Source organism: Pogoniulus pusillus, chromosome 8, assembly GCF_015220805.1.
Source record: "Pogoniulus pusillus isolate bPogPus1 chromosome 8, bPogPus1.pri, whole genome shotgun sequence".
Lineage (NCBI taxonomy): Eukaryota > Metazoa > Chordata > Aves > Piciformes > Lybiidae > Pogoniulus > Pogoniulus pusillus.
Genome location: NC_087271.1, coordinates 38271098 through 38286733, shown reverse-complemented (window position 1 = coordinate 38286733; position 15636 = coordinate 38271098). Strand labels below are relative to the sequence as shown.

The 15636-nt window shown below is 50.9% G+C and overlaps 1 protein-coding gene across 8 annotated transcripts in view; it reads right to left on the bottom strand.

The window, feature by feature from the left end:
- Positions 1 to 15636, bottom strand: part of RABGAP1L (RAB GTPase activating protein 1 like) — a 302720-nt gene that overhangs the window by 20334 nt on the left and 266750 nt on the right. Inside the window, exon 1 of one of the 8 annotated variants that reach the window (XM_064148109.1) lies at positions 14626 to 14897. The exons of 6 other annotated variants lie outside the window; for them this stretch is intronic. Coding sequence is in view for 1 of the 2 variants with exons in the window: in XM_064148108.1 (XP_064004178.1) it covers positions 8990 to 9100 (111 nt within the window). In the remaining variant the exon portion in view is untranslated. Of the gene's footprint in view, positions 1 to 8989; positions 9321 to 14625; positions 14898 to 15636 lie in introns of those variants that run through there. One more of the 8 variants, XM_064148108.1, reaches the window with a different exon arrangement.

Sequence of the window (15636 nt, the reverse complement as noted above, 5' to 3'; positions counted from 1 at the left end):
GTTGCATCAATTTGTTCCACTTAGTAGTTCATATTGCAAAGACAACTGCAGCAGGTTCAAGAAAGCATAACAGAGCTCTTGAAACACTTTATCAGGCCAATTGAAGGCCTTAACATCTTTAAGGTCATGGATGCCCTCTCCCTGGAGGTGTTCAAGACCAGGTTGGATGAGGCCTTGAGCAACTTGGTCTAGTGGAAGGTGTCCCTGCCCATGGCAGAGGAGTTGGAACTAGATGATCTTTAAGGTCCCTTCCAACCAAACCATTCTATGATACTATGAATAATGTAACAAAACCCCAGGAGAACACTCAGTGCTCTCCTGCATTTGTGCAGTCAGTGCTATGGATAACTCCACCACAGGGAGGCTGGAACTAAATGACCTGTAAAGGTCCCTTCATGGAATCATAGAATCAACCAGATAGGAAGAGACCTCCAAGATCACCCAGACAGATCTATTACCCAGTCCTGGCCAAGCAACCAGACCATGGCACTAAGTGCCCCAGCCAGGCTTTGCTGCAATACCTCCAGGGACATCAACTCCACCACCTCCCTGGGCAGCCCATTCCAATGCCAATCACTCTCTCTGACAACAACTTCCTCCTAACATCCAGCCTAGACCTCCCCTGGCACAACTTGAGGCTGTATTCCCTTGTTCTGTTGCTGCTTGCCTGGCAGCAGAGCCCAACCCCACCTGGCTACAGCCTCCCTTCAGGTAGCTGCAGACAGCAATGAGCTCTGTCCTGAGCCTCCTCTGCTGCAGGTTGCACACCCCCAGCTCCCTCAGCCTCTCCTCACAGGGCTGTGCTCCAGGCCCCTCACCAGCCTCGCTGCCCTTCTCTGGACACCTTCCAGCACCTCAACATCTCTCTTGAATTGAGGAGACCAGAACTGGACACAGCACTCAAGCTGTGGCCTGAGCAGTGCTGAGCACAGGGGCAGAAGAACTTCCCTTGTCCTGCTGCCCACACTGCTCCTGAGCCAGCCCAGGATGCCACTGGCTCTGCTGCCCACCTGGGCACACTGCTGCCTCATCTTCAGCCTACTCTCTACCAATACCCCCAGGTCCCTCTGCCTGGCTGCTCTCAGCCACTCTGTCCCCAAACCGTTCTATGATACTATGATTAATGTAACAAAACCCCAGGAAAACACTCAGTGCTCTCCTGCATTTGTACAGTCAGTGCTATGGATAACCCCACCACAGGGAGGCTGGAACTAGATGATCTTTAAGGTGTCTCCAAGCCAAAGCATTCTATGAATCTATGAACTGTATCATCTTTAAAAGGCATGAAGAAATATCCTGCAGTATCTCTCACTGGGACCAAGACTCAGGAGCAGACAAGCAACTCATTGCTCTTTTGGGAGGATGAAGTGATAGAAAAGAAAGAACAAAACTGTCTACAACTACCTGAAGGGTGGTTGTGGCCAGGAGGAGGTTGCTCTCTTCTCTCAGGTGGCCAGCGCCAGAACAAGAGGACACAGCCTCAGGCTGTGCCAGGGGAGATTTAGGCTGGAGGTGAGGAGAAAGTTCTTCCCTGAGAGAGTCATTGGACACTGGAATGGGCTGCCCAGGGAGGTGGTGGAGTCGCCATCCCTGGAGCTGTTCAAGGCAGGATTGGACGTGGCACTTGGTGCCATGGTCTGGCCTTGAGCTCTGTGGTAAAGGGTTGGACTTGATGATCTGTGAGGTCTCTTCCAACCCTGATGATACTTTGATACTATGAAACCCAGAGCTGACACAACAGACCTGTCTCTTGGATTAGGCTTTGGAGAGTGCTAGTGGGATGTTGTATTTAGATACCATGCAACACAATCTGAGCAACTCAATTTCCAGTGAGGCATCAGCCACAAGCAGCAAATCTGAGAGGGAAAAGGCCAAATCATCACTTCTCACAATACTCCATTTGTGCTGGGCAGTCTGCAGGGAGGAAAATCTGCAGCATTCAGGTGCAGAAGAAAATGTAGGGATTGAAATCAGCAGCTACCTAAAGAAAATTCACAAGCTGGAACAGAGCTTGAAGAATTCCCATTTCTCCTGTTATCACCTTGTGGTAAAGGGCTCACTGATAAGAAGCTGTCTCACCACAGGTCAGCAATCAAATGGAACAGCCTGCAGCAGCGCTTGCCCTAGCTACAGCAGCATCACATTCAGGATCCAAACATCTTCCCCTCCAAAACACACAGAAGCCTCATTGAACACTGGCTAACCCCTGGTGTGGGGACACAGTGATCAGAATGCTTTTGTGAAGCAGCCTCTCAGACATAGAATCAGCCAGATTGGAAGAGAGCCCCAAGCTCAGCCAGCCCAACCTAGCACCCAGCCCTGGCCAATCAACCAGACCATGGCACTAAGTGCCTCAGCCAGGCTTTGCTTCAACACCTCCATGCACAGTGACTCCACCACCTCCCTGGGCAGCCCATTCCAATGCCAATCACTCTCTCTGACAACAACTTCCTCCTAACATCCAGCCTAGACCTCCCCTGGCACAGCTTGAGACTCTGGCCCTGCAGGGACAACGACCTGATATTAATAACAAGTGGGTTTAAAATAAGATAGCAGCTTTGTGCCACTTCTGAGGCCTTACAGATGGAAGAATGCCTACAGGTAACAGCAGCATAAGGGCTAGAAACACCAGCAGGCAATATACAACCAGCAACAGAACAAGGAGACAGAGTCTCAAGTTGTGCCAGGGGAGGTCCAGGCTGGATGTTAGGAGGAAGTTGTTGGCAGAGAGAGTGATTGGCATTGGAATGGGCTGCCCAGGGAGGTGGTGGAGTTGCTGTCCCTGGAGGTGTTGAAGCCAAGCCTGGCTGTGGTACTTAGTGCCATGGTCTGGTTGATTGGCCAGGGCTGGGTGCTAGGTTGGGCTGGCTGAGCTTGGAGCTCTCTTCCAACCTGGTTGACTCTATGATTAACTGGTTCACCTTGAGCCCCTTTGGGTCTGGAAACAGATGTACACAGGTGTAATAAATTCTCTTTCTTGAGCAGCATGCTCTGAAACAGAAATCAGATCTCCCTTACCATAGGTATTGCCACATACCCTGGTGGGCAGCGTGGTTTAGGGCAAGCTGGCAGCTCTACCCCCTGGCTCTCATTGCTATGAATAAAGGTGGGTCTGTGTTGTTGTTATTCTCCAGCTCATCTGTTGCACACACTACAATAAAGGTCCTGAACACCAGATGCTGGTTTAATCATCTGTCTGCAGGAAGATGATGTTCCCTCAAATTCCTTGGAAACCTGTGTTGTGTCAGAGATTGTCTGCTGAGTGTCTGCCTGGGTGCCTACTGCAGACCAGCATCTCTCCACCTCCTGTCTGGGAAAAATCACCCTGACAGAGATGCTCCTTTCATACCAGCAAAGCAGCTTGCTGCACACCAAAGAATCCCTTCCTTGCTGGGGGAGAGTCTCCTTCCTGCATCAAGTCTCCTTTGCTGCCAGCTCTGTCAGTGTAAGACCTCCTGATGAGAGTCTTCAGGAGAACACAAATCCAATTTGAAAGCTGGCTGGAGGCAAAGGACCCCAGCTTCTGCTGTGAATTCTAATCTTTATTTGACTCTTCCACACCAGTCCATTATCAAAAAAAATCTCAGTTCCCTCTCAGGAATGGATTAAAAGGAGAGAAAGGCAGGTTGCAAAACATGGATCACAGTTTACTGTGATCCAAAATGGCAGTGGCCCCAGTCAGTGATGCTGGATGATTTCCAACACCAGATCCTCCTGTCAGATTTTAATCTCCAGGATGTATTTCCATTCATCTAAACCTGCTGAACCTGGCAGAACGCAGACCTCTTCCACAGCTCTGCTGGTCAGAGATCTGCTTAAACTCAGCAATGCATTAACTATGTCAAAGTGAGAGCTGAGACCCAGAGATACTGAATGAGGCTTGCTGTGCAGCAACACAGGAGGAGAGAATGGAATCCAGATTGCTTCAGCTGTAGTTCTGAACATCCTTGTGTAGGTTTGTTCTCAGGACTGAATTTGTGAGTGAAAAGCACAGATACTGACTGGGGAATATGCACCTGGAATGGGTTGCCCAGGGAGGTGGTTGAGGCCCTGTCTCTGGAGCTGTTTAAGGCCAGGCTGGATGAGGCTCTGGCCAGCCTGATCTAGGGGGGTTGGAACTAGATGATCCTTGTGGTCCCTTCCAACCCTGACTGATTCTATGACTGCAAAAGAAAACCCACCCCAAAAGGTTCAAGGGAAGGATTGTTCTGCTTTGTGGCAAAGATTCACAGACTGGGTTGGAAGGGACCCTCAAAGGTCATCTTGGCCAACCCCCCTGCAGTCAGCAGGGACACCTGCAACTAGATCAGGCTGCCCAGGGCTATATATTCAGTTTGATCTTGAATGTCTCCAGGGTCAAAGCCTCAACCGCACCCCTGGGCAGCCTCTGTTCCAGCATTTCACCACTCACTGTAAAGAGCTTCCTGCTAATGTCTGACCTAAATCTCTCCTGCTCCAGTTTCAAACCACAGCACCTTGCCCTTTCACTACGAGTCCCTCCAAAAAGTCCCTCCCCAGCTTTCCTGAAGGTCCCCTTTAGATATTGAAAGGTAGCTAAGAGGTCTCCCCAGAGCCATCTCTTCTCCAGGCTGAACAGCCTCGGAGGTCTTTTCCAACCTGTCTGCTTTTATGATTCTAACACAAACTTCTATCAAACCCTATGAGGAGAGGCTGAGGGAGCTGGGGGTGTGCAGCCTGCAGCAGAGGAGGCTCAGGGCAGAGCTCATTGCTGTCTACAGCTACCTGCAGGGAGGCTGTAGCCAGGTGGGGTTGGGCTCTGCTGCCAGGCAACCAGCAACAGAAGAAGGGGACAGAGTCTCAAGTTATGGCAGGGAAGGTCTAGGCTGGATGTTGGGAGGAAGTTGTTGTCAGAGAGAGTGATTGGCATTGGAATGGGCTGCCCAGGGAGGTGGTGGAGTTGCTGTGCCTGGAGGTGTTGAAGCCAAGCCTGGCTGGGACACTTAGTGCCATGGTCTGGTTGATTGGCCAGGGCTGGGTGCTAGGTTGGGCTGGCTGAGCTTGGAGGTCTCTTCCAACCTGGTTGGATTCTATGATTCCCAAACCTGCACAGACAAGGCTGCTGTGGGGAGGGGATGTCCCCAGCTGCAGGTTCCCATGCAGAGCAGAAGCAGTGCCAGAAGCAGCAGATGAGACCTTCCATCCCCCAGGGTTCAGTTTGTGTAACTCCTTGAGCACAGCAGAGATTCGCTTTGAGGCCAGAAGACAGTCCTGTGTCATCAGCATCTCAGACACACAAAACAAACCATCTGGAAGACTTGGTCTGGTTAGCTGCAACCCAGAACCCCACTCACATGCTCTGCAGAGCTGACAGCTACTGCTGGCATGTCACTGGTTCCACACCAGTGTGATCTTGTGCACTACAGGCCACATCTTCATCTACAGTTCTGACTGATGGAAGTTTACAGCCAAAGCACTCTTCTCTACAACTGGATTTGCTGCCAGATGACAGGCTATTTTTCACACCCACACCCCCCCAGGAGGAGCATCTGACAGCCATAAAGTATGAATTAAGCAGCTTAGGAAATGGGTCAAAAAGCCATTGTCAAAGAGAATCATTATTCAATGGCATCTTTCATTTGGGGTTAATGACATCCTAAAGGGTGTCTGCTGGGACTCATAAAGGCTCCAGTGCCATCAAACATCACATCAGTGGCCTGGAAGTAGAAAATGCAGTCTCCTGTCATAAAATCTCTAATGGCACAGGGACAGAAGGAGCAGTGAAGAACAAGGAGAAGCACAAACCTGCACACACACATCTGTGTTTCTGGAAGCAACCACAGCACTGTGCTGACTTCACATCAAACCTAAGCAGGGCTCAACTGCAGCACAAAACAGCTGATCTCCAGCTAGGGGTAAGTCACATAGTGAGATGAGAGCAGTCCCAAGAAAGCACTATTTGGACTTTTCCAGAAGCTTGGAAGCTTTTCTGCTTTCTAGGAGGAACAAGGGATGAAGGAATGGGAGGCACATGGTGTGAAAGCAAATCCATTCACAGAGTGGTTTAGTTTGGAAAGGAGTTTAAAGATCATCCAGTTCCAACTGCCATGGGCAGGGACACCTCCCTCTAGGCCAGGCTGCTCAAGGCCTCATCCAACCTGGCCCTGAACACCTCCAGGGTGCTCATCCATGACCTCCCTGAGCAACCTTCCAGTGTCTCACCACCCTCACTGTATTTATTCCCAATATGCAGTCTACATCTGCCCTCCTCCAGCAGCAGTCCAGTCCCCCTCACCCTGTCACTATAAGCCCTTCCCCAGCTTTCTTCTAGGCCCCCTTCAGGTACTGGAAGGCTGCTCTAAGGCCTCCTCAGAGCCTTCTCTTCTTGAGGTTGGACAGCCTCAGGTCTCTCAGCCTGTCTCCATGGGGCAGGTGCTCCAGCCCTCTGATCATCCTTCTGACCTCTGCAACTGCTCCAGCAGATGCATGTCCCTCCTGCTGACCTAAGAGCTCTGTCTCTTCCTCCACAGCTCTCTCCCTCTTGCTCCCTGCTCAAGAGCATGCTGGCCAAAAGGATTCCTCAAAACAGGCTCATTTTAGAGATAAATACAGTTCAGTTGTAACAGTACCACTGATAACACAGCTCTGCAAGCAGCTGCATCAGCTCAGGAGGTGATAGACAGGGCTGTGGAGCTGGGAACAACCACGGGCACAGGGAGAAGAGTAGGAGATAACAGACCAGCTCTGCAGAGAGGGAAATGGCACTCAGCCATCAGAGCCAGGCTGTAGCAGAACAGCTCAGGGGAGCACTGGGATGCACTAGGGTAGGAGAAAGCAACCTTCCCAAGGTCACCAGGGAAGATTTAAACCTGGAGAATAAATCTCAGAAGTGACTGAGGCAGCTGGGGCTGGTCAGTTTGGAAAAGAGGAGGCTGAGGGAGACCTTGTGGCTGTCTACAGCTACCTGAAAGGATGCTGTGGAGAGGCTGCTGCAGGTCTCTTCTCACAGGTAAACAGAATCATAGAATCAACCTGGTTGGAAGAGACCTCCAAGCTCAGCCAGGCCAACCTAGCACCCAGCCCTGGCCAAGCAACCAGACCATGGCACTAAGTGCCTCAGCCAGGCTTGGCTTCAACACCTCCAGGCACAGTGACTCCACCACCTCCCTGGGCAGCCCATTCCAATGCCAATCACTCTCTCTGCCAACAACTTCCTAACAACATCCAGCCTAGACCTCCCCTGACACAACTTCAGACCCTGTCCCCTTCTTCTGTTGCTGGTTGCCTGGCAGCAGAGCCCAACCCCACCTGGCTACAGCCTCCCTTCAGGTAGTTGCAGACAGCAATGAGCTCTGCCCTGAGCCTCCTCTTCTGCAGGCTGCACACCCCCAGCTCCCTCAGCCTCTCCTCACAGGGCTGTGCTGCAGGCATAAGGCAAAGTCTGAGGTAAGGTAGAGGGGTGGGAGGAAGGTGGAAGGGTGGTTGGGAGCCCCTCCTGGGGACTCAGGTTTCTGGGAGGGCTGCTGTGTTTCTCTATTACCTTTTAAACTTGTCTATATTGTAAATACCTGCTTGGATATTGTTGTAAGCTGTCAGTATAAAGCTTCATTCAATCCCCAGCTCAGCTGAGTCTAGTCTGGGTAACTTTTCAAAGTGTGTGTGGGGGGGGGGGCAGGTAGAATCATAGAATCAACCAGATTGGAAGAGACCTCCAAGCTCATCCAGGCCAACCTATCCCCTAGCCCTATCCAGTCAACCAGACCATGGCACTAAGTGCCTCATCCAGTCTCTTCCTGAACACCTCCAGGGACGGTGCCTCCACCACCTCCCTGGGCAGCCCATTCCAATGCCAATCACTCTCTCTGTGAAGAACTTCCTCCTAACATCCAGCCTATACTTCCCCCTGCACAACTTGAGACTGTGTCCCCTTGTTCTATTGCTGGTTGTCTGGGAGAAGAGACCAACCCCCACCTGGAACACCCAAACCATCACACAAGGTCATCCAGTCCAATCCATCACAAAAGGAATGAGGGTATGTGCTGGTTTGAGGCTAACTGGAATATTTTAATGAGGAAAAAAACAGCTCATTGGCTGTGAAAAGGGAAATTCAAGTGATGTCTATTTCACCTGTAGCTTTGCTGAGACATATAAATGCAAAGACACAAACACAGATAAGGCAGTGGGTGTCTCTCCCTGGCTTCTGCCCTATTAACTGCTTCCACCTGACCCTGCATGATTAGTTAATCATTTCCTTCTGAAAGCAATTAAATTGTGAGGATGCAAAGAGGCAAATTTCTGACAGAAAGTAATAAAAAGAGACTCACAGAATCATCCAGGTTGGAATTTTGATCTTCCACCAGCAAAGATGAAAAAAGACTGACCTAGTCCTCATGACACTCACCCTTTAAGAGTTTATATGTATTGATAAGATCCCTCCTCAGCCCTCTCTAGGCTAAAAAAAAAACACCCAAGTCCTTCAGCCTTTCATAGAATCGTCCAGGTTGGAAGAGAGGATGAAGTGATAGAAAAGAAAGAACAAAACTGTCTACAACTACCTGAAGGGTGGTTGTGGCCAGGAGGAGGTTGCTCTCTTCTCTCAGGTGGCCAGCACCAGAACGAGAGGACACAGCCTCAGGCTGTGCCAGGGGAGATTTAGGCTGGAGGTGAGGAGAAAGTTCTTCCCTGAGAGAGTCATTGGACACTGGAATGGGCTGCCCGGGGAGGTGGTGGAGTCGCCGTCCCTGGGGCTGTTCAAGGCAGGATTGGACGTGGCACTTGGTGCCATGGTCTAGCCTTGAGCTCTGTGGTAAAGGGTTGGACTTGATGATCTGTGAGGTCTCTTCCAACCCTGATGATACTGTGACCTCCAAGCTCATCCAGCCCAACCTAGCACCCAGCCCTGCCCAATCAACTCGACCACAGCACTAGAAGAGAGAAGATCAATACTAGCTTTTAACAGAGGCACTGAGTTACTGGGCAGAGCAGAACCTTCACCAGTACTACTACCAAAGGAGCAAAAGCCAACACCTACCATAGCTTTGGGTTTGCTGCCTGCCACCAGATTGGCCAGAAAGTCTTCCTCGTATAGCTGGCTAAAGACATGGGCATCGTAGGCCACCGTAATGGAGATCTCTTCCATCATGTTGCCGGCAAGCAGCTGCTAGCGGCCAGAGCAGGTTGACAACCCAAGGCTGAACCTTGGCTCAGTTCCGTGTCAGTTGCTCACACCCACCTGAGGAGGCTAAGGAGGAAGGAGTGTCCCCAGAGACAACATGACCCAGCAAATCAGCTCCCGTGTGGGCTTTCCTCTCCGCGGAGCCCTTTTGTTACCCTGGGAAGCAGCTCTGAGACACCTGCTCCTGCTCCCAGCTCGCAAAAGCCATTTGCTGAAGTTTGGTGGAAGACAAAGAGCCTGTTTTAATCCCACTATCAGGCACAAGATGAACAAAAAAATAAAAAGCAGGAGCCAAAACGGATTAGTATGAAGCAAGAAAAGATGAGTCAGTGCTTGACAGCAGGACTGGAGCCACTTCTCCTCTTCTCCAACTTTGCAGCAATTGCTTGTTCTTTATATCCAGTTTTCTCCTGTGTAAGAGCAGAGTCTTGTTAGCAGAGGCTCAGTTTCCCATGGATTGTGCCTTCTGACTGATCTGTAAGCTTGAAGAGATTGGTGAAACAATGGCTCCTTTCAGGCATTCCTTGGAATTTTCCACAGGTCTCTCTACCAAGAGACTGAAGAAGTCTGAAGAAGTGAAGACTGAGAGGAGATCTCATCAGTGTATACAAATGTCTGAGGGGGTGGGTGTCAAGTGGCTGGGGCCAAGCTCGCTTCACTGCTCAGCAGCAATGAGACAAGGAGCAACAGCTACTGACTGGAACAGAGAAGGTTTCAACTCAGCATGAGGAGAAGCTTCTTCACAGTGACAGAGCACTGGAGCAGGTTGTGGAGTCTCCTCCTCTGGAGGCTTTCAAACCCCACCTGGATGCATTCCTGTGTGAACTACCCTATGGGACCCTGCTTTGGCAGGGAGGTTGGACTTGATGATCTCTGGAGGTCCCTTCCAACCTCTAGAGTCCTGTGACTCTGCTTTTACACAGAGCTGAAATGCATCTACTCTGACTTCAGCAGGAAAACGATGGCATCAAGTCACAGCCCCTCAAAGAGAGCCCACCTCAGCCACAGCCCCTCAAAGAGAGCCCACCTCAGCCACAGCCCCTCAAAGAGAGCCCACCTCAGCCACAGCCCCTCAAAGAGAGCCCACCTCAGCCACAGCCCCTCAAAGAGAGCCCACCTCAGCCACAGCCCCTCAAAGAGAGCCCACCTCAGCCACAGCCCCTCAAAGAGAGCCCACCTCAGCCACAGCCCCTCAAAGAGAGCCCACTTCAGCCACAGCCCCTCAAAGAGAGCCCACTTCAGCCACAGCCCCTCAGAGCCCACCTCAGCCACAGCCCCTCAAAGAGAGCCCACCTCAGCCACAGCCCCTCAGAGCCCACCTCAGCCACAGCCCCTCAAAGAGAGCTCACCTCAGCCACTGCCCCTCAAAGAGAGCCCACCTCAGCCACAGCCCCTCAAAGAGAGCCCACCTCAGCCACAGCCCCTCAAAGAGAGCCCACTTCAGCCACAGCCCCTCAAAGAGAGCCCACTTCAGCCACAGCCCCTCAGAGCCGACCCCAGCCACAGCCCCTCAAAGAGAGCCCACCTCAGCCACAGCCCCTCAGAGCCCACCTCAGCCACAGCCCCTCAAAGAGAGCCCACCTCAGCCACAGCCCCTCAAAGAGAGCTCACCTCAGCCACAGCCCCTCAAAGAGAGCCCATCTCAGCCACAGCCCTTCAAAGAGAGCCCACCTCAGCCACAGCCCCTCAAAGAGAGCCCACCTCAGCCACAGCCCCTCAAAGAGAGCTCACCTCAGCCACTGCCCCTCAAAGAGAGCCCACCTCAGCCACAGCCCCTCAAAGAGAGCTCACTTCAGCCACAGCCCCTCAAAGAGAGCCCACCTCAGCCACAGCCCCTCAAAGAGAGCCCACCTCAGCCACAGCCCCTCAAAGAGAGTCCATTTCTACCACGAGGTAAAGCAGCCACACAAAAAGCAATGAAAACTGCAGCTCTTCCTTGGATGACCTCACACCTCCACAAGTGAACTAAAGCAAATTTATGTGATTGGAAGTTTCCACATAGAAAGTTTTTAACCTGAACCTGGGTTTGAATTTACTCAAAATGGGAAACTGCATCTCTTGTTTAAGCCTTAAGCATCATAGCTGCCTTACAAATTGTTCCTGACCTTCCAATGCATTTAACACCTATCCGAGGGAAAAAAAAAACCTAACAAGGAAAAGACTTCGAAAAAAATAATTAAAAATAAATCAATATCCTCAAAATTAGCAATGGAAAAAATGTAGATAATAAATGGTTTGAACAAACCAACTGACACACCCCTAAAAGAAACTCCTTTCAGGACACGCAGGCAAAGTGCAACTGCCAATCAAATCAGCACTTCTGCTTAGGTTCACCCCGCTGTTTTTATCTTCTCTGGCAGCTTTTTGTTGTGCCTGGTGAAAAAATACAAGTCAGAGTTGCTCCAGAGCCATGAATCATTTCAGCAGTGCATGTGTCTCTGGAAGGAGTCTGTGTTGGACGCAGCAAATCTGGTAGAAATTTCCACTTCGGGTTGCTGGGAGCATATGGTTCTGCTCTCACTTTCCAGAGCAAACAAGGTCAGACCTACCTTGCCTTTGTTTCTCCCCCTGCCCTCCCTCTTTTCCCTCTGCTCCAGGAGTATCTTTCTCCAAGATTAGAGGAGGATCTAAACAGCACCAGGTGCTATTTGCATCTGAACAGGAAACCTGAGCAACGGCTGTAGCGTACAGGATTAAACCCCCAACATCTCCTCCACTTAACTAGGAGGGAAATTACATGTTATTGCTAGGAAACAGAGAGACTTCTAATAGGCTTATGGCAAACAAAAAACGCAGCACTTGATGCTAAATCCTGGAGACCGAAGCAGGTTCTGATCGCGGTTAACCCTTGCAAGAGAAGGAAAGGTCTTTGCTTTTGAAATGCACCTGATGCTAAATCCTAGAGACCGAAATGCACCTGATGCTAAATCCTGGAGACCGAAATGCACTGATGCTAAATCCTGGAGACCGAAGCAGGCTCTGATCGCAGTTAACCCTTGCAAGAGAAGGAAAGGACTTTCCCTTTGAAATGCACCTGATGTTAAATCCTGGAGACCGAAGCAGGTTCTGATCGCAGTTAACTCTTGCAAGAGAAGGAAAGGTCTTTGCTTTTGAAATGCACCTGATGTTAAATCCAGGCTGTGACCGCAGTTAACCCTTGCAAGAGAAGGAAAGGTCTTGCTGCGTTTGAAATGCACCTGATGCTAAATCCAGGCTCTGATCGCAGTTAACTCTTGCCAGAGAAGGAAAGGTCTTTCTGCTTTTGAAATGCACCTGATGCTAAATCCAGGCTCTGATCGCAGTTAACCCTTGCAGGAGAAGGAAAGGTCTTTCCCTTCAAAATGCACCTGATGCTAAATCCAGGCTCTGATCGCAGTTAACCCTTGCAGGAGAAGGAAAGGTCTTTCTGCGTTTGAAATGCACCTGATGTTAAATCCAGGCTCTGACCGCAGTTAACTCTTGCCAGAGAAGGAAAGGTCTTTCCCTTTGAAATGCACCTGATGCTAAATCCAGGTTCTGACCGCAGTTAACCCTTGCAAGAGAAGGAAAGGTCTTTCCCTTCGAAATGCACCTGATGCTAAATCCAGGCTCTGACCGCAGTTAACTCTTGCCAGAGAGGGAAAGGTCTTTCCCTTCGAAATGCACCTGATGTTAAATCCAGGCTCTGACCGCAGTTAACTCTTGCAGGAGAAGGAAAGGTCTTTCCCTTCGAAATGCACCTGATGCTAAATCCAGGCTCTGATCGCGGTTAACCCTTGCAGGAGAAGGAAAGGTCTTTCCCTTCGAAATGCACCTGATGTTAAATCCAGGCTCTGACCGCAGTTAACTCTTGCAGGAGAAGGAAAGGTCTTTCCCTTCGAAATGCACCTGATGCTAAATCCAGGCTCTGATCGCGGTTAACCCTTGCAGGAGAAGGAAAGGTCTTTCCCTTCGAAATGCACCTGATGCTAAATCCAGGCTCTGACCGCAGTTAACCCTTGCAGGAGAAGGAAAGGTCTTTCCCTTCGAAATGCACCTGATGCTAAATCCAGGCTCTGATCGCGGTTAACCCTTGCAGGAGAAGGAAAGGTCTTTCCCTTCGAAATGCACCTGATGTTAAATCCAGGCTCTGACCGCAGTTAACCCTTGCAGGAGAAGGAAAGGTCTTTCCCTTTGAAATGCACCTGATGCTAAATCCAGGCTCTGACCGCAGTTAACTCTTGCCAGAGAAGGAAAGGTCTTTCCCTTCGAAATGCACCTGCAGCGCACTGCTTTCAGTTTCCTTCCAAGGCCTGCGGATCTCCCCCGCTTAGCTCCCGCGGCAGAGACGCTTGGGTTCCCATCTGGAAGCAGTACCCAGCTCACCAGACAGCTCTTCGTGTCGCCTGGACAAACCCCAGAGCTCCGTGCTAAGCCCTGCTCAGATTTCTTCCCGAGCTGCTGTTACCTGACCGCTTCCTCTTCACCTTCTTTGCTTTGGGGGGTGGCTGGTTGGGGTTTTTGTTATCTCGGAGCACAAGTCGAAAGCGTAAAGCTGAGAGTGGCTCCTCCCTGGCTGCCTCCAAGGTGTGCTGACAAAGGCACCTGTTGTGAGAGGTAGAGCAAGTCCCTTCCCGCAGCCCCTCCCGCCCCGCTGGCGGCGGCACGGCCGTGTGGGCGCAGCGGGCAGAGCCGGCGGTGGCACAGCAAACCTTCCCCTGCCAACGAGGCACCCATTTAAACTCTGCCATAAGGGCAGGAGGTGGAGAATGCAAATCATCGGCAGAGCTGCTCTGCAGCTGCTCCACTATCTTGCCTCGTTTAGCCAACAGGCGTTGCTGCTTATAAGCATCTATGGACCAGAACCTACAGACCCTTTCTTCCCCCCGCTCCTCCACCTACAAAAGAAAGGTTAGGAGGATTTAGCAGCACTAAATCTACACGTTGCTGACCTATTATTAGCCAAACAACACTCCTCATAGCCCTTCTTAACAGAGGGCTTGTGATTTTGGCGTCTTGCAACTGATGTTTTGCCGTTGGCTAATGCACCTCTTTAAAAAGGATGGATTTCAGCTGTTGTCTCAAGCTGATGGGAGCTGAGCTGCCCACAAATCCCAACGAACCTGTGCTTTACATCTGTGTTAACAGTCTGTACCATACCCTGCACCAGCCCACAGAGTCCTAAGCATCAAGACCATTAAACTGAGGCTTTTTAATTAGGCTGACTGAAGCTAACATGTCCACCCAGACACAGCAGCGTGCCAGAGGAAGGAAAAGACAAGCAGAGAGATGCCCTTCCCCACCTCCTCTGGCCACACCACAGCATTTCAGCACAGAGCCTTCCCCTCGGGCAGGGCTTTTGAGGGCTGAAGTGATGAACAACCTATCTAAAGACAATAAAACCCAGGTAGAGCAGCTTCCTCTGTCTAGAAAGCACAAGGCTCTTCTCAGCCTAACACCATGCATCTACCTTGCAGCAGCCTCCCTGAAGGAACAGAAACGCAGCCCCCTCCACGACAGGTTTGAGAGCATACCTCCAAAGCAGGAATTTCTGGAGCAGCAGATCAACCGAGCAGGCAGGAGGACAGAAGAGAGCCAGCAGAAGCACAGGTGAGCTGCAGAAAGCTGTTAACTCGTTAAAGTAGCCCTAATTACAGCTGTTGGCACTTCTCTGCCGGTGGGGAAGAGAGGTGAATGGAAAATTCCCGAATTGAGCAAACCAGCCAGCTTAGCAAAGCGAAATCCTGCTCTCTCCCAAGATAAATTTCACTCTCACTCCACCCCCAGGAATGTCTTGCTGCTATCTGACAGGGATAGGATCTCCTGATAGACTGGAAAGCCTTACATATGTGAGCTCTGTGCAGCTCCTTGCAGAGCACTCCCTTCCTGCCACCCAGCTCCTGAAACAGAAAGGCTGCTTTTTGTGATTGGCTTTTTCATCTATTAATGAAGCTGGGAAGATCACAGCGATCTTCAGATAAGGAAACATCAAACTCCTTTCAGAGCACTTGGAATGGCATTTGGCAGCCTCCAAGATAAGTTCACAGGCTATTTCACCCCACCAAATGGGAAAGTAGGGTAGTATCAGGCTCTTTTCACAGCTCCTTACCCAGTAATGTCCTGCAAGAACTGTTTTGAACCCGATCAGCAAGTGAGAAACACCTGGGCACAGGTCAAGCACTGTGGGTCCCAGAGCACAGTTAGGTTCCTTGCTCATGCACAAAAGGCTGTGACCCTCTGAGCACAGCAGGCAGCCCAGAGCTGCCATTCCCATACTCATAGAATCAGGCAGGGTTGGAAGGGACCACGATGATCATCCAGTTCCAACCCCCTCTGCCATGGGCAGGGACACCCTACCCTAGAGCAGCCTGCCCACAGCCTCAGCCAGCCTGGCCTGAAACACCTCCCTGGGCAACCCATTCCAGCCTCTCACCACTCTCATGCTCAACAACTTCCTCCTCACAGCCACTCTGACTCTCCCCACCTCCAGCTTTGCTCCATTCCCCACAGTCCTCTCCCTCCCTGACAGCCTAAAAAGTCCCTCC